The 22,279-nt window shown below is 30.2% G+C and overlaps 2 protein-coding genes across 2 annotated transcripts; one reads left to right on the forward strand and one right to left on the reverse strand.

Annotated features, from left to right (window-relative positions):
• Positions 1 to 360: 360 nt before the first annotated feature.
• On the forward strand, positions 361 to 8,194 carry LOC129918611 (organic cation transporter protein-like). Its single transcript, XM_055999234.1, has 4 exons — positions 361 to 861; positions 6,575 to 6,938; positions 6,999 to 7,142; positions 7,205 to 8,194. Exons 1-4 carry the CDS (start codon positions 807 to 809, stop codon positions 8,190 to 8,192), a joined length of 1,551 nt encoding a protein of 516 aa, XP_055855209.1. The 5' UTR covers positions 361 to 806; the 3' UTR covers positions 8,193 to 8,194.
• Positions 8,195 to 9,729: 1,535 nt separating this feature from the next.
• LOC129918612 (organic cation transporter protein-like) lies at positions 9,730 to 14,773 on the reverse strand. Its single transcript, XM_055999235.1, has 4 exons — positions 14,464 to 14,773; positions 11,412 to 11,760; positions 10,850 to 10,993; positions 9,730 to 10,785 (listed from the first exon to the last, which is right to left on the reverse strand). The coding sequence occupies exons 1-4, from the start codon at positions 14,474 to 14,476 to the stop codon at positions 9,825 to 9,827; spliced, it is 1,467 nt and encodes a 488-aa protein (XP_055855210.1). The 5' UTR covers positions 14,477 to 14,773; the 3' UTR covers positions 9,730 to 9,824.
• Between the last annotated feature and the right edge of the window lie 7,506 nt (positions 14,774 to 22,279).

Raw genomic sequence — 22,279 nt, forward strand, 5'->3', positions numbered from 1 at the left:
GATAGGCGATACCCCTCCCTGTTTATAAAGAGATTTCGCATAATGCTGAGCTGATGCCTGCGATGCTGATGCTATTGATGATGATGATGGTACTCGTAGTCGTCGTAATACATATACAAAAGCTAAGCTATTGCTCTACAGGGTTTCCTATTAAATTGTAGCCTCAAGTACGAATCGTATTCAGTTGAAAAATTGCTCTACAGTCGTTCAGATAGATTGCGCGAAATAAATACGTGACGATCCGACTATCAAAGTTATCAACCGGGTGTAGATTAATTTTACACAGAGCTACTTTAAAACCCGAAATTATACATTTTTGTTCATTAATAAGAGAGAGTGAAAATGTATCTGAATCTAGTAAATTCCAAATAAATTCTATACCTACATTAATCGCAACTCGTTCGTATACAATAGTTCGCAGTTTTCTATCGACGATCGACACGCTGCGAGATCATTTTCCTATATTTATTATAAAATCGATGATAGAATATTGTACATGAATAATAAATTTACATGTGAGATAAGAAAATCAAACGAGCGTTTCAAAATCTATTGATCCCTTCACAAGGGCTGTGATTAATTTTTTTGTTTTACACCATATCGCCGTCTATAAGTGATAATTGTTTTATTTTATTGTTTGGGTTTTTTTTTTGCGATTTTATAAGAGCCTTTTTGATAAGAAAGTGATAACCTATAAGTTAGTGGTGGAATTTATTATTGTGAAAGTGATCATCAAGCGGTCTTGAACTTTCAAGAGTTTAATACTAAATTGACACTTTTAAAGGATCAGGAAATATTTATACAAAATGTCTGAATCAGGAATCGAGATGGCTATGTCAAGGAAGGAGCGAGAAGAGAAAGGTAAGAGAGAGATAGTAAAAATTTGTGAAAAAGGTCCTTGAAAAAATTTATAAGAGAACAAAATTGTCTTAGTTACTGTGCCGGTTGATTAGAAGTTATTAATTTATTGAAAAGCAAAAAAAAAAAAGAAGAGGATGTAGGTATAGTGTATCCTTGAGGTTGAAATAAAATTGTTTTTTTTTTTATCAATAATTTTATCTTAATTTCTTATATTGCTTTTTAGAAGCTCTTTCATAAAGCGAAGTTGTGATTTTAAAAGAATAATGAGTACTTAGTTGCATTCAGCATTAAAAAAAGACTCTTGTAATTCTTATCTCGAGAACAATAGTGTCACTTTTTGTTCTTTTTTTGATAAAAATATTTTAATACATAATACTAAAATCTCTTCACTTTTACATATAAGAAATAATATAAGAAACGTGTCCAGTTTTCTTACTTAATGAAGATGCCTTTTATAGTTTTTTCTTTCTAGTTTGTTATACATTCTTAATTAATGGCTCTTCGTTTTCTTTCCGTTTTGTTCATAATGTAGGTACCTTATTTTAATATCAAACAGCGGCGTGTAAAGATACAATGGTCAAATCGAGTCAGGGAGCAATCCTATTTGAAAGAAAACGCCACTTTGATTCCTAGTAAAGTTAGTTGTTGTTTATGATACACCGACTATGGGGCAAGTTTAGGACTCGTAACAAAAATTAAATTCAAGATTATATTGATTATTAAGTCAAAATGATGTTCCTATTAAAGTTTAAGTTAAAGTATTGCGTTTGCTTCCTTTTTCTCAGTATAACGAAACGTTAATGTCGATTCCAATGCATATGGTCTTTTTTTTTTGGTTTAGTATACAAAAAACATCAATGATTTTATCAACTTATAATTTAGCTGAAAATATTTTAATTAATTAATTAATAAGTATAAATATTGTGAGCGTGATAAACCAATTTAAATATATAACTTTTTATAAAAAAAAAAAGAACATCTATCAGACAGAAACCAACATTTTTATACACCGAAAAAAAAACCAATATCAATTTAACATTTTTTAAATATCAAATTAACATTTTTTAAATATCAGCCAAAAAGGCTCTATAAAATGTGTTTTATGATATTTAAAATGTTAAAACAACATTTTTATTATCAGGATGATATTTAAATGTCTAATTTTGGAAATTTTTTTTGATATTTTATTATCATTTTTTCATATAAATTTCTCATTCCAAATTATTGAAAAATATTAAATACAAAATTCTTAATGTGTACTAATTTAAAGGCGCTTTGTGTTTTTTCGAAGTAAAATGTATGATTTACTGAGAAAATTTGATCGGCACTAAGATTTTACTTCACATAGTTTGGGAGAAAATAATAAACAATTATTATCACCTATAATAGAAAAAATAATATCACCATTATTTTGTAAAGAATATTCCCATTCAGTAATGTTTTGGAAAAAGAAAGAAAATTCTTAAAATAATAAAAATAATAAAAATGAAAAGGAAAGAAATAAGTTTCATTATAATAAACTAAAACGTAAAATCTACTCAACATTGATATTTTAGTTGTCAAAGTGAAATTTTCACTATCCAATTAAACTTAAAAAAATTTTAAAATGATATTTTAATTGTCAAAGTGAAATTTTCACTATCCCACCAGAAATTAAAAAAATGTCAAAATGATATGATAAAATATCAAAATTGATATTTTAATTGTTGGACGACTTTTGTCACTGAAAAATGTTAATTTGATAGCTGTTATTATCAAAATTTTTTTCGGTGTATTTTAAACTTATTTATTTGCTCAACTTTGTAAACACGTACCTAAACTAATAACATCAACAATGTCAATTTTTGATTAAAATCAAAGTACATTTTTTCATAAGCTACACTTAAAAAAATTTTCGAAAATTAACAGAATTTTACATTAATTTTCCTGTAAAGTTTTTAAATCATATTTTTTGTAAAACCATTGTTTTTATTTTTTTGGTGAAAACAAAAATTAATATTTTTAAATTTTGTTCTATTGAAATGTAAATTTTTGTCGATATTTTCTCTCAGTCTCAGTGTAAATATAATAATTCATGTAACATGTGCCTTTTTTTATACAAAGCTAAATTGTATTACGTACCTATATTTTGTAAATAAAGCTAGCTCCAGCTAGCTCATTCAAGAAATCTGATCTCTCTCTTGTCAATATACACAAATAAAGTCAACTTGTTATTTCTACGTATCTATACAATTAAAAATCTATCATACAACAACTGGCATGCAATTATTGTTTTTGTTTTTTTTTTTTTTATTATTATTGTTTTGCTTTTTCATCAATTTATACAATCACACAGATTTTTCTTTGATATCTTTCGCTCTTCCTATATTTGTCTTTTAATTCCATTGAAAAAAATTCCAATTGAAAAATCCAAATATGAAAATTGTGCTTCTGACAGAACAGGATTTTTTTAATTATTAACCATGTATAATAATTTTATTGGAATTTTCTGCACAAGATGATGAGACAAAGTAATATTTCTTCTCCTGATAATGCATTTGGCATTTAACTTAAAATGAAGTTGGTATGAAATTGTTGTTGAAAAGTTGAAATCCTGTTTTTTTTTTTTTTTTATTATAAAATAAGAAAATAATTATTTAATTATACTTTATCTTCAAGAAAATCATTTAATTGAAATCTTGGAATGAATTCATAGTATTTTCTTCGGAAGGAAGTTACCACTTACATACATTTCAGGAAAGAAAAAGTTCAATTTAATGAATTTTTGAAAAATAAAATGCACGACTGGGTCGCACGTACTTGCTCTTGTAGTTCAAAGTATCGTTATCTTAAATATCTATCGGAAATTTAAGATTTTGTTTAGTGTCGAGAAAAAATACAAAAAAAAAATGAAAGTTAAAAAAATTACATTTAAATTTATTTTTTTCAAAAACCTTTTAAAAATTTTTTTTTAAAAACTTCTTTTTAATTTTTTTTACATTCGCCAGTTCAAAATTATGTCTATAAATTTTGAATAAAATTGACTTATGTTTTGATGAAATTTATGAACTTTAAAAATATGTCAATTTTTGAAAAACGGCAACGCCATATTTCCGTTCTCCGCATTTTTTGAGAAAAACTAAAAACGCAGTTTTGTTAAAATCAGTAAGAGTATTACGTACACTAAATTTAATCAAAATCGTTAGAGCCGTTTTCGAGAAATTTGCAATACCTCGAAAACGTTATATGGGAGATATGCGTTAAAACGGAGATATTAAAAAAATAAAAAAAAGGGGTCTAGGGAATTACGTAAAAGTCATCTGTACCAAGTTTCAAGCAAATCCATCCATCCGTTTAGGCCCTAGCTCGATGTACAGATGGACGTACAGACGCACAGACGCACAGACGCACAGACCGACGGACGGCATGACGAAAACCACTTTTTTGATCTTCTCCATTATCGTAATGTTGGTTTTGATTAAAACCTCAATTTTTTTTTTCTACACGAAACCAATACTTGCCAGTCAGTTTCGAGTATTCCAGGTTAAACAAATGGCAAGGTTATCTATCATCTGTGTGATTCTTTTCATACAAAAAAATGCATCACTCTTGATTTTATCAGCATATGCATCATTCAATTGCTCCATGTACATATTTCATGCAATTTAAAATTACAATTAAATAATTTGATTAAAACACATTTTTTTTTTTTTATTGTTATTTAACTCAATTAATTTTGTGCATCCAAACCACACACACCCACGACAGGCCACAAGTCTTTGGAATTGAATAAACTATAAATAAATTTTCACATGCAATCAACTTAGTAAGTTGTAAAGTGCAAGTTGCGCTTTGGTCTAAATTTGCACATTTAATTAAGTGTAGGTTTTTGGGAGGCATGAATGTTTGAGGTTAAATGGTTTTTTTTTTTTAATTTATTTTTGAAAAATATGTTTGGAAAAATTTACAGGAGAATGAGCATTTATAGAGATTTAAAAACATATTGTTATCATTTATGACTGAACATTAAAGAAATAGCCAATACCTATAATTTTTTTAAATAAATGTGTTTAATTTATCAAATTGAATATACTTTTTCAAAGGTTTTAGGTGAGCTCCCTTTTTTGAAATATTACCGTTATAAAATAAAATCGTAATAAAACCCAAAATACTGTAACTAAAACAACAAAAATAAATATTTTATTTTTAACCTTAGCCCTGATGTTTCAATCGTCAGTTAGGCTATCAGAAGAATAAATGCCAATATAAAAAACTTTTATTCCTAGGAATAAGCTCTATCTGAGGTATATCTGACTATTGAAAAATTTTCTCTTTTTTGTATAAAAAAAAATCACAAAACAAACTTGTAAGTGACTTTTTTCTTCATTACAGTTTTTTCATAAGAATAAATTAATGAAACAATATGTTTATTAAACCTTCCTCGAAGAAAATTGGGCTTAAATGCAAAAATTATCATGGGCAAGAAAAAATGAAAAGCTTTAAAAATTAAGATCTGAGCAACCAAAAAAGATATTTAAAATTTGCATATTTGTATTTGTATATTTACCAAGAATAACATTTTTTCTAAATAAAAACCTTTATCAAGGTTAACAGAAAAATTACACTGGTTTACAAAATTGAACTTTTTTTTTGTTGCCAGAACAAAAATATACTTTTCTGAAGGTTTTCGGTGTGCTGAACTTGAATCCGAAGTCAAAAAAATTCTAGCAGCTCGCGTTTTTGAGATATGACCGTTAGAAAATGCAGCACTTCGGACCTTATTCTTTTATATTAGGAAAATTGTTTGAGCATATTTAGTAGTGGTTTTTATAAGAACTATTTCCCACCTTTTTAAATCTGTTTAAATCTTTCCGATATCTTTTTTACTGCCCGAGATATCCTCAGTTGTTTGGTATTTTTATAAATTTTATAACGTCATTATCTCCATTATGATATATGAAGCCAAACCCACTTACTTCATTTTAAGATATCTCGGGCAATACAAAAGATATTGAAAAGATTTAAACAGGTATCGAAAGATGGAAAAGAGTTCTTATAGAAACCGTTACTAAATATGCTCAAACAATTTTCTTTATACAATAGAATAAGGTCCAAAAAACTCAAAAAAACGTTTTTTTGAATTTTCTAACGGTTATATCTCAAAAACGGGAGCTGCTAGAATTTTTTTGACTTCGGATTCGAGTTCAGCACACCGAAAACCTTCAGAAAAGTATATTTTTGTTTCGGCAACAGAACCCTTGTTAACCAGTGTTATCGTTAACATCCGTAAAGGCATACCAAAGTAAGGGTTTTCTTAAATCATCGCCAAGTGGTATCAATTTTAAAGAATAAAGATAGAGCGTTACTGTTAAACCATTAACCAAAAATCACCTCTTTAATTTTCCTTACCTTATTCCGGGACACCCTGTATATTCTATGATAGTAACAGAATTATTGTAATTGCAATGTAAAACCTTTTTGAATCAAACTCCAAAGCTAAAGATTCCTGGGTCCCATGAGTATTAAAAAGAGGGTTCAGATCAGGATCAGGGGTGGTAAGATCTACATTGTGAACACTTAGTTTAATACTGGGCTAGAATTAGAGCTTGAATCTAAGCTTAGAGGTTTTTGAAAACTTTAAGTTCTTTTGATTTCATTTATCGAACTCATGATTTGATCTTTATAGTTTAAGTTCAATATGAAAAAAAATAACTTATTATTTTTACACTTTCAGAAAAAGCCGACTACGAAGCCCGCATCACAGACCCCGTTGCCGGATCGATAGGTGACTTGGGTCCATGGCAAATTTGGATATGTATGGTGATTTTCATGATGAAATTCCCAGTTGGTTGGCATCAACTGGCCACAGTTTTCCTAGCTCCACCAGTTAGCTTTGAATGTGCTGTACCAAATAATCTAACCGACAAATGTTCCGATGAATGTACCGAACTGGTATACGACCGTAGTATCTTCAAAGAAACCATTGTCACAGAATGGAATTTAGTGTGTAGTAAACGCTACCTAGCCAGTATTGTACAAACACTATTTATGTTTGGTATTTTAGTTGGAAATATTATATTTGGAATATGGTCTGATAAGTAAGTTAGAAACACTTTTTTCAAATAGAGACTTGAATAATGAGTCATTTGAAATTCTAGAGTTGGTCGACGTCCACCTTTGGTATGCTCGGTATTGATGCAGTTAGTTTGTGGAGTTCTTGATGCTTTCGTACCATGGTTTTGGGTATTTTGTACCTTCAGATTCTTACTTGGACTTGCAACTGGAGGAAGCATGATAACAAGGTAAGTTTAACCTGTGATCCTTTTAAACTAAACAAATTTAATGTTTATTTTTACTCTTAAAGCTTCGTTCTCGTCATGGAAATTACTGGCACTAAGAAACGTGAAATCATGTCAATTCTCTATCAGATTCCATTCAACCTGGGACACATGACCCTACCTGTGTTTGCATATTTCCTCCGTGATTGGAGATGGTACCAGTTTGCAATGTCAATTATTTCAGTGATATTCATCTCCTACTACTGGCTTATTCCAGAATCTCCCCGATGGCTAATGTCAGATGGACAACTTGATAAGGCTACAAAAGTTCTAGAAAAAGCTGCCATTACAAATAACCTTCCCATTCACAATATTCGCAGTGATTTGGAAGAATGGTCTCGCCGTAAAACGACCAAGAAAGAAGTGAAGAAGGGAACTTTCATCGATCTGTTCCGTTTTCCAAATCTCCGAATCAAGACCATTTGTATAACGATAAATTGGTTTGTTTGTGGTTTGACATATTTCGGAGTGTCACAGTATGTTGGTGAACTAAGTGGAGATATCTTCACAAACGTTGCTATCGCTGGAACTCTGGGTATTCCTGGAACATTGATTTCGATTCTTACTGGAAAATACTGGGGTCGTAGAATCTCGTTGATGGTTTCGAACACTCTTGCAGGATGTTGTATGTTGGCGATAGCCTTTGTCCCTCCTAGCAGTGCCTTCTTGAAAGTGGTCCTCGCATCGATTGGTGTCTTCGGAATGGCTGTTTCTTTCCCAATTGTCTATCTTTATGGTGGTGAAATGTTCCCCACTGTTGTGAGAAATGCTGGTATGGGCTTTGCATCGATGTTGGCTCGAATTGGTTCAATGTCAGCTCCATTTGTATCACAGACTGCATCTGTTGCACATTGGATACCACCAGTTATCTTTGGTATTGTTCCATTGATTGGAGCTGTTTTAGTGATATTTTTGCCAGAAACTAAAGGCGCCCCTCTGCCGGAAACTATCGAAGATGGAGAGAATTTTGGAAAGAAGAAAAACAAGGCTGAAAATGAAAAAGATGCAAAATGAGACGTTTGAGAGCAGAGTTTATATTCCGACACACAAAGATTGAAAGATGCCATAAGATGTCTTTTTTAAGATAACCATAGACTAATTATAGAATTATTATGTTAACATAAGATGTTTTTTAGTTTATAAATAATAATTGTACACAAAGAATAATTGCTGTTTTGTGTATTTTTGTTGTTGTTTTAAGATGCCAACGATTTATTTGTGAAGGATAAAGGATGTTTTATCTAAAAAAAAAAATTATTTGTAACCTAAATGCAGATAAGCCTGTTGAGTGTGAACTTATATCTATCTGAAAACCAAAACTTGTTTCGATACTTTCGTCAAAAGATATCGTCTTCGGAATGAAAGGAAAAGGAAGAAAAAATGTTTGGTTCGAAATATCTCAGGAACAAGAACTCTTAGAAACTTTTGGTTTTCACCTATGAAAAGAGCTTAAAGAAACCTTTCTATCGATGTCTCATTCGATGGATTTGGAAGAATTTTTTTAAAATCCAATTTTTTTAGGCAAGGGGTTAACCTTGATTTTTTCTCGAAAATCCGAAAAAAATAAATTTGTAATTTTTTTCAAAGAATGCATAGACCTATTCACTGTGAACTCATATCTGTAAACCAAAACTTGTTTCGAGAATTTGGTCAAAAGATATCGGCTTGGGAATGAAAGGAAAAGAAATAAAACATTTTTGGTTTGAAATATCTCAGGAACCAAACCTCCAAGAAACTTTTGGTTTTCACCTATGAATAGAGCTTAAAGAGACCCTTCCTTTGATATCTTACTCGATGGATTTGGAAGAAATTTTTTAAAAACCAATTTTTTTAGGCAACCTTGATTTTTTCTCGAAAATCCGAAAAAAATAAATTTGTAATTTTTTTCAAAGAATGCATAGACCTATTCACTGTGAACTCATATCTGTAAACCAAAACTTGTTTCGAGAATTTGGTCAAAAGATATCGGCTTGGGAATGAAAGGAAAAGAAATAAAACATTTTTGGTTCGAAATATCTCAGGAACCAAACCTCCAAGAAACATTTGGTTTTCACCTATGAATAGAGCTTAAAGAGACCTTTCCTTTGATATCTTACTCGATGGATTTGGAAGAAATTTTTTAAAAACCAATTTTTTTAGGCAATTGATTTTTTCTTGAAAATCCGAAAAAAATAAATTTGTAATTTTTTTCAAAGAATGCATAGACCTATTCACTGTGAACTCATATCTGTAAACCAAAACTTGTTTCGAAACTTTTGTCAAAAGATATTGGCTTCGCAATGTAAGAAAAAGTAAGAAACAAAAATGTTTGGTTTGAAATATCTAAGGAACCAGAGGGAGCATAAGGTAAGTAACGGGTATTTCTCGCATCAATGTTTGATTTTCAACTTTTATTTGAATTTAAAAATTTTAAATTACTTTGTTGGAAAGGTGTATTGATTCAGAAAACAGGTTTCGATGGTCTATTTCGGAGATATCAGCATCCAAAGTTTCATATTAAACCAGTAAACTTTCTTCTTTCCATGTTTTTAATTTTTAAAGAAAAAGCCCATTTAATAATAACTAAATAATATTTAACAAAATTCTTCTAGTACAATAAATTTATATAAAAAATTTACTACAAAAATTGTCTAAGAAACAATTCTACTACGTTTTCTTTCCATAATTTTCAGCATCTTCAAGTGTTTCTGGCAAAGGTTCACCTTTTGTTTCGGGAAGCAATAAAGTCAAAAGCGCTGCTAGCATTCCCAAACTAGCAAATATCACTGGTGGCACCCAAATGCCAAATGTTTCAAAACTTGAAGCATGTGCCGCTGTCATTGCTCCAATTCTAGCCAACATTGATGCAAATCCCATGCCAGAGTTACGGGCAACTGTTGGAAATACCTCCCCACCATAGAGATAGACTGTGGGAAATGATGTGGCAGCACCAAAAACAGCCATTGACGCTAGCGCCACCTGCAGTTGAGATTGTTCGGCAGGAACGAATATAAATGCTATCATACAAATTCCAATGATTAGATTTGCAGCTACCAAAGTCGGCTTTCGTCCAAGATACTTGCAAGCCGGTACAGACATTATTACTCCGGGAATTCCAAGAGCAGCGCTAATGGCAACATTGAGGAAAATACTTCCTCCTAACTTTCCGATGTATTGAGACACTCCAAAATAATTGAAGCCAACAGTGAACCAGTTGTAGAATATACATAGTGAATACAGTCTTAGTTTGGGAGTTCTTAGCAAATCGTAAAATTTAGCTTTTTTCACTTCTGCCTTGGCAGCACGAGCTCTGGCAGCTTCTTCGACAATCGGACGAACATTTTCTTTTGGTCTTTTGTTGACAACTGCAGCTCTTTCTAGAATTCGTACTGATTCATCAATTCGGCCAGCCATCATGAGCCAACGTGGAGATTCCGGAATAAGGCAGATATACGAGAGAAGCAATACCGAAAAGATTGACAGCGTGAATTGATACATTCTAAAGTCTCGAATGAAATACGCAACAACTGAAAGAAGAGCATGACCAATATTGAAGGGAACTTGATAGATGATTCCTGTTAAAACTTCACGGCGACTTGGCCCAATGATTTCCATGATGAGGCAGAAGCTAAAAAATAAAGAGTTTTTTCGTAGATTTTTCTAGAAACAGAAACAAAATGTTGAAGACTTACCTTGTTAACATATTGCCACCTGTTGCAACGGCACACAGAAATCTTAAGAAAACAAACACCCAAAACCAAGGGGAAAATGCAGCAAGGACGCCAGACACCAACTGAAGAACAACAGAAAATAAAAACGGTATTCGACGGCCATGTCTGGAAAGAGAAAATTATTTAACTTTATTTTTCTATATCAACAAAATTTACCAGTTCAGGTTTCTAAGGTCTTAGAGAATTTGTTCTCTCAACGAAGATCCGAATCTACTTGTGCCATAAAGAAGCCACACAAAAAAAAAATACTCGTTAATAACCTTCACATCCAATTAACATTTCAGCTTCTATAATGCTTCTTTAAGGTTATAAAACTTCTAAAAAGGTCCTTTTTTTAGGCCATTAAGCTCCTATAAAATTATATATCTTCCAAAAGGATTCTTTTTAGGCTTTATAGCTTCTATAAAGCTTCTTTAAGGCTTCAAAGCTTCTATAAAACTTCTTTTGTATCTTAAAGAAGCTGTAGTTTTAGCTAGGTAGAACTGACCTTTCAGAAACCTGAACTGGCCTAAATTAAACTTACTTATCGGCCCATATGCCAAAACTGACATTTCCCACCAATATGCCAAACATAAATATCGTTTGTGAATAATTGGCAAAATGTTTTTTGTCACAAATCAAGTCCCACTCCATGGTGATAGTTTGCTCAAAAACACTTCGATCGTAGATGACTTCCTTGCAGTCTGGTGAACAAATATCTGTGGTATTTCCAGGGTTACCACAATATTTATCTATTGGTGGGGCTAAAAAAATATTCGAAAGTTGATGCCATCCAACGGGAAACTTTGACAGAGATATTAGTAACAGAAGTAATATTTGCCATTTTCCAGCATCACCGATTGAATCAAAAACTGGATCGGGTACACGTTTAGCTGAAAAAGTGAAAAAAGAATGTGTTCAATTTTCTTTTCGCTGATTTCATGGGAACTTGTTGAAACATCACACAAAGTAATGAAGGATGAACAAATTACTATTAGCCACAAAAAACTTAAAACTGGTTTTGAACGGCTTTAGGACTCCGTAAACTTAGCGAAACATTTCAAAAGCAAGGTAACAAGGAGTGAAATTATTAAAGTTGTCGTAAGAAAATAAGCAATAATTTATGTTCTTTGATTGGTCTAATGCGATTATTTTGTTTTTCGCTCAGTTCACTGCAACTAAGCGAAATCTAATACAAAACAATAAAAATTCAACAATATAAAATGTTTTGAAATTTTTAAGCACTACAACATTGCAAATCTTGTTTTTGGCTTTAGGTTAACTAAGCATTGTAGTTTTCGCTAACTGCCAATAAAAAGCGAAATATTCAAAAAAAAAAAAAAAAACAACATAGGAGTTAAGGAACTGTATTTGCTTGAAGGAATTAGGAACTGAATGATTAACCTTCTTTCGGCAATTGTTTTTTTTTCGCTAAGTTGAAATAAAATAAGCGAATTTTATAAATGAAAAGAACACTAAACAAAAATTGTTTTATTTAAACAAACTACGAAAATTGCTTCTTGCTTGAATAAGGAGTCTGATGATCGGATTGGCGTCCGTGAAACAGTACTGTAACTCTAGCCATAAAACACTTGGTGGTAGCACCTTCAAGATGTTGTTGTTGTTCATAAATTATAATGGAATTGACGGAATAAAAAGCAGTCACTGCAAGTATGTAAACATACGAAAAAACTGAAAAAAAAAATTGCTTCAATTGGTTCGAAAATGAAAAACTTCGTTAGTTTCAATACCTATATCCTATAACTTAGCGAAAACTCAAGACGAAATTGAAAACCTTCTTCTTTGAATAGGTTTAGGCCAATTAAGATTGACCATTTGATAGCTTCTTTCATTTAACTTAGAGAATCACCCATAAAAATAAAAAAATACCTAAGAATTTAATGAATTAAAATTACAGTAAAAATAAAATGCACGACTGGGTCGCACGAACTTGCTCTTAGAGTTGAAGTTGCTTAAATTTTTAAGACTTTTTATATAGAAACTTGGGAAATGTAGGTACATAAAAACAAAAAAAAAAAACAAAAATAAAATAAAATAAAATTCATTTTTCAAAAAAATAAAACAGTATCTGAAATTTAATCGCCCCACAAAACAAGTATGCAGTTTTATTTGATATACTAAGGTGCATTTTTAGAAAAAAAATTTTCAAAATCGTTAGAGCCGTTTTTTAAAAAAACTAATTTTTTATAAATAATTTTTTGAAAAAAAAGTTTAAAAATAAAACTGGTATGCCATTTTGTAGAAATAACTAATCAACATCTAAAAACAAAATTTCAAAAAAATTCAAAGTCCCGTTTTCGAAAATTTGATTGTTCAAAAAAAAATTTTCAAAATTTTTTTAAAAATCCAAAAATTATTTTGGATTTTATGTTTGGTTTATATTTAAATTATATAAATGCTTTTGTATAAAAAATTTCGTTGAAATACAATAAGTAGTTTTGTAGAAAATCCGATTTGAAAAAAGCGGTCCTATGGCAGGTACCGTTAATAACGATTTTCAAAAAAAAAAATTTTCTTCAAAAGATAGACATTGTTTAAAAACTAACATTTGAATTTTTTTAACAAAATCGTTGGAGCCGTTTTCGTGAAATTAAACTTTTCCGAAATTTTTGTATGACAGTTACCGTTTTTTTTGGTCCGAAAAAATTAATTCCAAAAACCCCTCTGGAGAGTCTCCAAAAACTACTACATAGCAAGTTTGGAGTCAATCGGTCCATCCGTTTAGGCTCTAGTTCCTTATACAGACAGACAGACAGACAGACAGACAGACAGACTGACAAACTGACAGACAGACGGACTTCCGGGACCCACTTTTTTGGCATTGTCTATCATCGTAATGTCATGGAAAAATGTTATCTCAACTTTTTTTTTTTTGTACGAATGCATAACTTGATATATAGTACCTATATCGCAAGTAAAAAGCAACAAACTATAAATTTCCCATAGATTGTTCAATGCGTTTTTCCTAATATTTTTCCCTGACTTCATACACTTTAATCGCGTTACTACACTTAAAGAATAGGAAAATTTAATTACAAATTATCACTAAAAATTAATCAACAACTAATTAATGAACAACAAATGGACTAGATGTCAATTTTAGGAAGGTCTTCTTTATTTTTTAGGAACTCAGCGAAAACTCCTAACAAACTTGAATAAAAGAAAAAAAAACTTAATTTACATTTATGTAGCTGTAATTATTCTGTAATAAAAAAAAAATCACAAATTTCTTTTGATAAGGGTCAGTCTTTTGTAGGGATCTCGTTAATTTTTTATGAACTTAGCGAATCATGCAATACCTATACAGAATGGATATCGCAACAAAAACATTAGCAAGGAATTAGCAAAAAATATTATAAACATTTTATCGAATGCTACCTTGAAACTTGTCGGGTTATTTCGCTAACTTAATATGAACTCAGCGAATTACCATAAAACGCAGTGCCAAATCATTCATATAAGGTTCCCAATTAGTATTTCGCTAAGTTCACGTCAAATTCAATATATTTAAAAAAAAATACGTTCCACAATAACAATATGTTCCACAATGCAACTAATTATCAAAATTTACATACCTTGGTCAGACATTTTAGACTTCTAGTCTTCTTTAGACTCCAAACTGTATTTTATGATTTTTCTAAATTAAATTTGTATGTTCTGTTTTCTTCAATAAAATCGATTCGAAAGTCCAGACGGGCAAGGTTATCTCACAAAAGTTTTTTATTTTTTTTGCATTCACAAACGAATCATTCAATTTTTAAATGAATAAGTAAACTTATCGCACAACAAAAAATTATGTCTACGATTTTTTTTATTTTCAATTTAATACACGAATGAAGATATTAAAAGGCTCGTCTTAGTTAAGAAGGGTCATGGTTGTTTTTGAATATTATTTCTTCTTGTTAAGTTATTTAATGAATTTCAAATATTGAAGAACTCAATTGGAAACACAAGTTTTTGAAATAATAAAAATGACAAATATTTTTTAATGATTGACGTAAAAATTCTGGCTGTGCAATCAAGCTCAGTCAGAGACGACGAAGACGATACAGCTTGTTAGAGTTTTTATTTAACTATTGAACCTAAACATTTTTCAAGTAATAATGCAGCGTGTCTGTTGGAATGAATTTTTTTTTTTTTAGTTATTTTTGTTTATTTTTGTGTTTTCATTCAATTGTTCTTATCGCTTTTAGAAAATAAGACTCTGTTTACGGGTAAACGTGTGTCTTTATGAGTAAGTATGTATATTGATTTGAGAGTAAAGCTAAGTTGACTTAAGAATTTCGATTGGAAACTGAGCGTGAATAACTGATAAGATTGTGTTTTCTTTATTAAAGAACTTTTTCTTTAAAAAAAATAAGGAAATAAGGCATAACTTTCGTTTTGGAGAAAAAGGTTTACCAAAATCTATTAAATGTTGATAAAATAAAAATTAAAAAAAAAAAACGTTGAAAAACATGTGAACAACACAATTGTTTTTTTTTTTTTTTTTTTTAATTTTCGCCTCGGAACAGGCAATGCCTTTAGTTGATCGTACTTTTTGAAATGTTGTATGACCATTTGATTTTGATTGTAACTCATATATACGTTGAACATACCTTAAGGAGCATAATTTTGACCCACTCATTACTGTTTCATAGTTCAGTGAGTTTGATAAAAAAAAAAACAGTTAAACATTTTTTGAAATTTTTCCTCTTTTCCAGCGTTTGTATGAGAACGAAAATTAACTTACTTTTTAGCTAATGTCAAAATGACATTTACCTTTATTAACTAAAGCAGCGATAAGATTGAATCATAACTGTGTACACTGTGATCTCATATCTGTAAAATAAAACTAGTTTCGAGATTTTTGTCTGCAGATATTTTCATCCGAAAGTAAGAAAAAAAAAATATATGTTTGGATACAAATTACTCAGCAACCAGACCTCGAAGAAACTTTTGGTTTTCAGCTATGAATAGAGCTTCAAGAGACCTTTCTTATGATGTCTCACTCAATGGGTTTTGAGGAAATATTTTTAAATCCAATTTTTTCTCGAAAATCAGAAAAAAATAAATTTGTAATTTTTTTACATAAATAGATAGCCCTGTTCATAGTGAACTCGTATCTGTTAACCAAAACTTGTTTCGAGACTTTTGTTATTTGCATCCGAAAGTAAGAAAAAAAAGATATGTTTGGATACAAATAACTCAGCAACCAGACCTCGAAGAAACTTTTGGTTTTCAGGTATGAATAGAGCTTTAAAAAACCTTTCTTTTGATCTTTCACTCGATGGATTTGGAAGGATTTTTTTAAAATTCAATTTTTTTTAGATTTTTTCTAGAAATTTCGAAAAAAATTTATTTGTGATTTTTTTTACATATATAGATAGCCCTGTTCATTGTGAACTCATATCTGTAAAACCCAAAACTCTTTCGGAACTTTGGTCAAAAGATATCGACTTTTGACAAAAAGAAACAAAAAAATGTTTGGTTGGATTTTCAGTCCAGTCTTAATCTGACAGTATGGGAGCCGTACGATAAAATCGACGTCCTTTTTAAATGAAATACCTCTGATTTTTACCTTTTTTCGAAGCCTAGTCAATGTGCTATAGATATTCAAAACTTATAAAATTTAATCTACCTATACCAGACCAGACATGATTTTGTAACTTTCTGGAAATTCTTTTTTATTGGGTTGGGGTCAAAATTCTGCCGGGGTCAAAATTCTTTTGTCAAAATTCTGCTTTCAAAATTCTGCTTTTCAAAATTCTGTTTTTCAAAATTCTGTTTTTCAAAATTCTGCTTTTCATAATTCTGCTTTTCAAAATTCTGCAAAAAATTAAAAAAGGGTTTGGAAAATGTTAAAAAGCGCGCGCTTTTAAAAAAATTAAAAAAGGGTTTGGAAAATGTTAATAAGCGCGCGCTTTTAAACATTTTCCAAACCCTTTTTTAATTTTTTGCAGAATTCTGTAAAATCATCTTTTTGAAAAATTATCTGCTTATTTGATTACTTACACACATAATTTGTCATTTTTTAAATGCGAATTAATTTTTGTTTTATAAATGAATAAATTTGAAAATATTAAGAAAAGGTTTTTAATATTAAACATTTCCGAAAATAACTTAAAATTTATTAATTTATCAAATAAAGATGAATATTCAAAAATTTGAATAAGAAAAGGAATATACAACATCGGTTCCAATTAGTATACATATTTTATTTGAAAGAAAGTCAGTATATGCATTTCAAAAAATATTTGCGACACTTAAATAAAAAAATTTAGGAAGTACCAATGTTGAATTACATTGATGAGGTGTGTTTTTCTTTAGCCAGCGCATATGCTATAAAAAAAAAACAGAATTAGCAGAATTTTTTTTGTTCAAATATAATGCTGGCAGAATTTTGAAAAGCAGAATTTTAAAAAGCAGAATTTTGAAGCCAGAATTTTGACCCGATCCCTTTTTTATTGTACCTATACATCAATCGCAAGTAAAAAAGTAACAAGACGAAAAACCAACATCAACACCTAACCTAGTGTAAAGGTAAAAGTAATCCTTTTGTATTTTTATTTTCATTGAGTGAGTGGATTACAATTGTGTTTGGTTATTGACAAAATCCATTAGGGAAATGATAATCGCATTTAAATTTTATTTGAATAAAAATTTCTTCTCCTCTCATGTTTTTTTTTTTTTTATTGATTCACACGAAGAAAGCATCCTTTTCAAGGTGCAATTTCAATTCCATTTTCAAATAATGTTTTCCGATTGGATTTTTTCTTTTTTTTTTTGGGCTGCTTCTAAAGAGGATTCTACACACAATAGATGAGCATGGATATGGCCATTGTTGATATTGAAATGGGAAAATTTTAAACTAGTAAACATTTAAATTGGATATATTTTATAAATCTTGTATTTTTTTTTTAAATAAATAAAAGTAAAGTGCTTAAGAAAGAAAAAAATGAAATAGAAAATTTTCTTATTATAGAAAAATTATGAAGATATTCATCTTAAATTTATAGTAGATTTCGGCTTAGTTTAAGACGAAAGTCATCTTGGCAAATAAGCATGCAGAAATCCGCTTGTTTTTAGGTGGTCTTTTTGTCGTAAAAACAAAAAGATGAAAATCATCTTATTTTTCTCATGAAAAAAAGCAAGATTTTTATTTAAAGTTAAGTGGATTTCGGCTTAATTTAAGACGAAAGTCATCTTGGCCAAAAACCTTGCAGAATTCCACTTGATTTAAGGTGGTCTTTTTCTGCTAAAAACAAGATGATATAAATTTTCCTATTTGCACTTAAAAATAAGAAGATATTCATATTAAATTAAGTGGATTTCCGCTTAATTTAAGACGGAAGTCATTTTCACAAAAAACAATGCAGAAATCCGCTTGTTCTTTGGTGGTATTTTCTCGTAAAAACAAGAAGATGCAAATTTTCTTATTTTTCTCGTAAAAATAAGAAGATTTTTATCTAAAATTAAGTGGATTTCCGCTCAATTGAAGATGGAAGTCATTTTGAAAAAAAAAACTAGCAGGAATCCGCTTCTTTTTAGGTGTTTTTTTTCTCCATGTGCGTATGTCAAAAGTAAGCCATTGTTATTGTTATTGAGCTTTTTTACTCCCCTACTTTTTTCTGAACAGTATATTATGCAGTTTTGATGTTCTCAAAGTCGGCTTACCGACAAAGCTTTGATATACTGTTTTACACTACATTTTAATTAAATATGAATGAAAATGCGTCTTCTTGTGTGACATACCGTCAACATACTTCATATTACTTTGATAAACATGCATCGTGTAAAATCAAAACAATAATCTTCAACTCAAGTCACGTTTATAACAACTTTAAGTATAAATAAATCGACGAAAAATAACTAATAAATTAACATAAACTATTTCCATTTTGATATAAATTGTTTTTGACATTTGAAAAAGAACGCAAGGAGCTATCAGTGTCAACAACTGACAGTTGAAAAAGACACATGTAAAATAAAAAAAATTATATTTTAAAATAATCAAATTACCCTACAGAGGGAGAGAGAGGACACGGTCAAAATAACAATAAATCAACAAAGTATTCATATGAAAAAAAAAACAAAATACATGAAAATAACCCTCAACTTTTGAACTCAACATCACTCAGACTATTTATTTAAGCTAATTCATTCACACCACATCACACAACAGTACTAAAATTTTTATACTGATAGAATAATGTATGATACAACTTAGGCAAAGGGTGGGGGTGCAAGTCTACGGTGCTGTGGCTAGGTCGTGGACATTGAACAATGAAACAATTTGGGTACTGGTTAATACTAAATGCGGTATAGCCGCTATTATCGACCCCTTCTTCTTTTCAAACTTAGAATCATAAAAAAAGCTAAAGGCTATTTCTTTTTTAAGTGACTTAAATTTTAAGTATTTTTCCATGCAAAATAAGCACCAACCATCAAAAAAGAGAATTTTTAATTTAACACAAAAAAATGCTAACATATTCCAAGACAATAAACAGGGTGATTCGCAAGAAATTCATTACTAGAACACAAAATTATATAAGAAGTGCACTTAAAGGATATTAATTACCCGAGCAAAAATAGAAATTAGATTTTTGAAGAAAAAACAAAAATTCTTGACTGCCGCACCACAGCTGCACTGGAAAACTTCGCCGCACCATCGCCGCAGCAGAATTTTTGATCATGGCGCGGACGTTCTGCGGCGGTGCGGTGATCATGATGTGGACGTATTGCGGTGCTGGTGCGGTGATTTAAAGAAGTTTGATCATGGTGCGGACGTGGTGCGGCGGTGCTACAGCGATGTTGCGATGGAATACCATTTTTATTTGATACGGCAAAGATAAAAGAATGTTATGTGTTTCACGTACAAAAGTATGTACGTAAGTATGCACCGTATATATTTGTACAGGATATTCCTTTATAATATTTCCTTTTTAAATATATTTCCACACAAAATTGGACTAGGTATACCTTACATACATATTTTTTGGAATATTTTTCGTTTATTAGTTTTCCAAAACTGTGTTTTCATCTGTGGCATTATATCTTCTAAACTACTTATGGTTATTTGAGAAATAAGATATGCTTGGAAGCATCTTGATTGCTCTTTAGTCAAATACTATTTAACGTTGCATGAAATTGATTATGGTGCCATCTGGAGGTGAAATCCATGAACTTTTTTTTTATTAATTCTTAAAGTACAGAGTCTATATGAAAAAAAATCATGTTTGCAATTCACACGTGGTAGAAGTGAAACCTTAAAAAATCATTTTTCTTGCAAAAAAAAAAAAATTGAAAAAATCTACCTATTTTTATTCTATCACCTTCAAATCCATGTTTTTTATATGACAACCTATATAAATTTTATATCATCTGAAAGCTTATTGTCTAAGCTCAAAATATATGTATATATCGATCAGGTCTATGAGACATCTAGAAAAAGAGCTAGAATTTTTTGAACTCGATCAATTTCCATCAAAAAAAGCGAAAAAAACACGTATTTTTATCTTCTCACGCTATTAAATCCATTTTCTTAACTAAAAACCTATAACAACCTACACCATCTGAAAGCTTATTGTCCTAGCTCAAAATATATATATACATCAAGTCTATGAGACATCTACAAAAAGAGCTAGAATTTTTTAAACTCGATGAAATTTTATCAAAAAAAGCAAACAAAACATTTATTTTTATGTTCTTATGCTATTAATTCAATTTTTTTGTTTGACAACCTATAAAAAATTGTATACCATGTGAAAGCTTATTGTTTCACCTTGTATAATGATGTATAAATCTTATTTCAAAGATGTCTACAAGAGAAGTTAGAATTTTTGAAAGTCAACCATGTCGAATTTCCAGTTTGAGATTACGGTATGTCCTACACTGGTAGCTGGTCATCGCTAGATCTCCACAGGTGTTTTGAGGTATGTTTCAATTTTTTCAATTTAAGATTGTGTTACTTCTAGAGCACGTACCGTTATGTGTGATATATCAAATAAAAGGTTATGTTATCAGCATGCGTATTAAAGTTAAATCAAATTTGTATGCGCACTAGATCAAAAGATATAACGTGTGTTGGAAAAGAACATCTTTTTACCGTTATCTCCGAATTTTGTAACTATCAATTTTGTACAATTATAATTTATTTAATTACCTACATATCTACAGTACAAATTTCATTCATCTATCTATTAAAAAAAAAAGTTATAACAATTTGAAGTCGTGTCGCGTTTTCGTTTCATCTTGTTTCAAATCACTACGATACTAAAGAAGTTTTCACTTCAAAATACGTTTGCTTTCGATATTTGTTTTAGAAACATGTCAACGTTTTGACTTCTATCTTTGACTTCTGTCAGCGATTTTATGTATGTGATATTTTTGGGTGTTATCGGTCAATTTAAAAGTAAAAGTGCAGAGAATGAGATTGGTTATCAAGTTTTTTTTTTTTTCAAAGTTTCCATTACCATTCGCAGCATTTTTATTCTGAAGCGGACGCACGTACTTTTTAGACTCTGGCACATTCTGAAACAAATTAGAAAAAAATTGCGAAACGGTTCAAAAATGATTGCAATTTAGTTTCAAAGTGATTGCAAATCAGTTTTAAGTCGATTCCAAATCAGATTAAAGTTTTTTTTGTTTTTAAATCAATTTTTATTCAATTTCAAAATAATAATAATATTGGTTGTAAAAACTACTTGATTGTTTCTTATTAGTTGAATTTTATTAAAGAAAATAGTTTCCATAAAACTAGTCCCACAGTTTTGGAAAATAACTGCTCTTAAGTAATTGATTTAAGGTTGTTTTTCATTTGAATTTTGTTTTATTTCTATGTAGATAAACAAAAATAAAAACAAAACAATATTTTTCGATCACACTGTTAGATGCATGCTCCTGAACAGCAACAACGGCAACAACACCAAAACCCTAGTAGGAGTCAGCCAGCAGGCAAACAAAAGCGGCTCAACTCATTCAACGCGATTTATTTCAAAAGTCAGCGGCAAGTGACGACTTTTTTATTTATCGGTGGTGGGCCAAGCCTCTTTTATTTTTTTATTTTTATTCCCGCCGCTAGCTAAACTTTACTATAATGTATATAGAGTATAGGTAGAATGTCACAGTTAGGGAGGTATTTGTAGTAGTATAGTATCGTGCTGTAGCTAATCAATGCGCTTTTCTCACATATTATTTTGCTCCTCTATATAGCTCCCAGTGTTTGCCGGTAATCGACTACCATAACAGTATCGAGATTATTCGATCACAGAACGGTTCTCTGTTTAGAAAATTAACAAAAAAAAAAATAATGTTAAAATCTAATCGTGTTTTAAAAGAATTCCAAAATATTGAAATAGTTACGGTGGTGGCGCACCCCAAATACATCGCATTTAACTTTGCGGATAACCG

Source organism: Episyrphus balteatus, chromosome 4 (genome assembly GCF_945859705.1).
Source record: "Episyrphus balteatus chromosome 4, idEpiBalt1.1, whole genome shotgun sequence".
In the NCBI taxonomy this organism is placed as follows: domain Eukaryota; kingdom Metazoa; phylum Arthropoda; class Insecta; order Diptera; family Syrphidae; genus Episyrphus; species Episyrphus balteatus.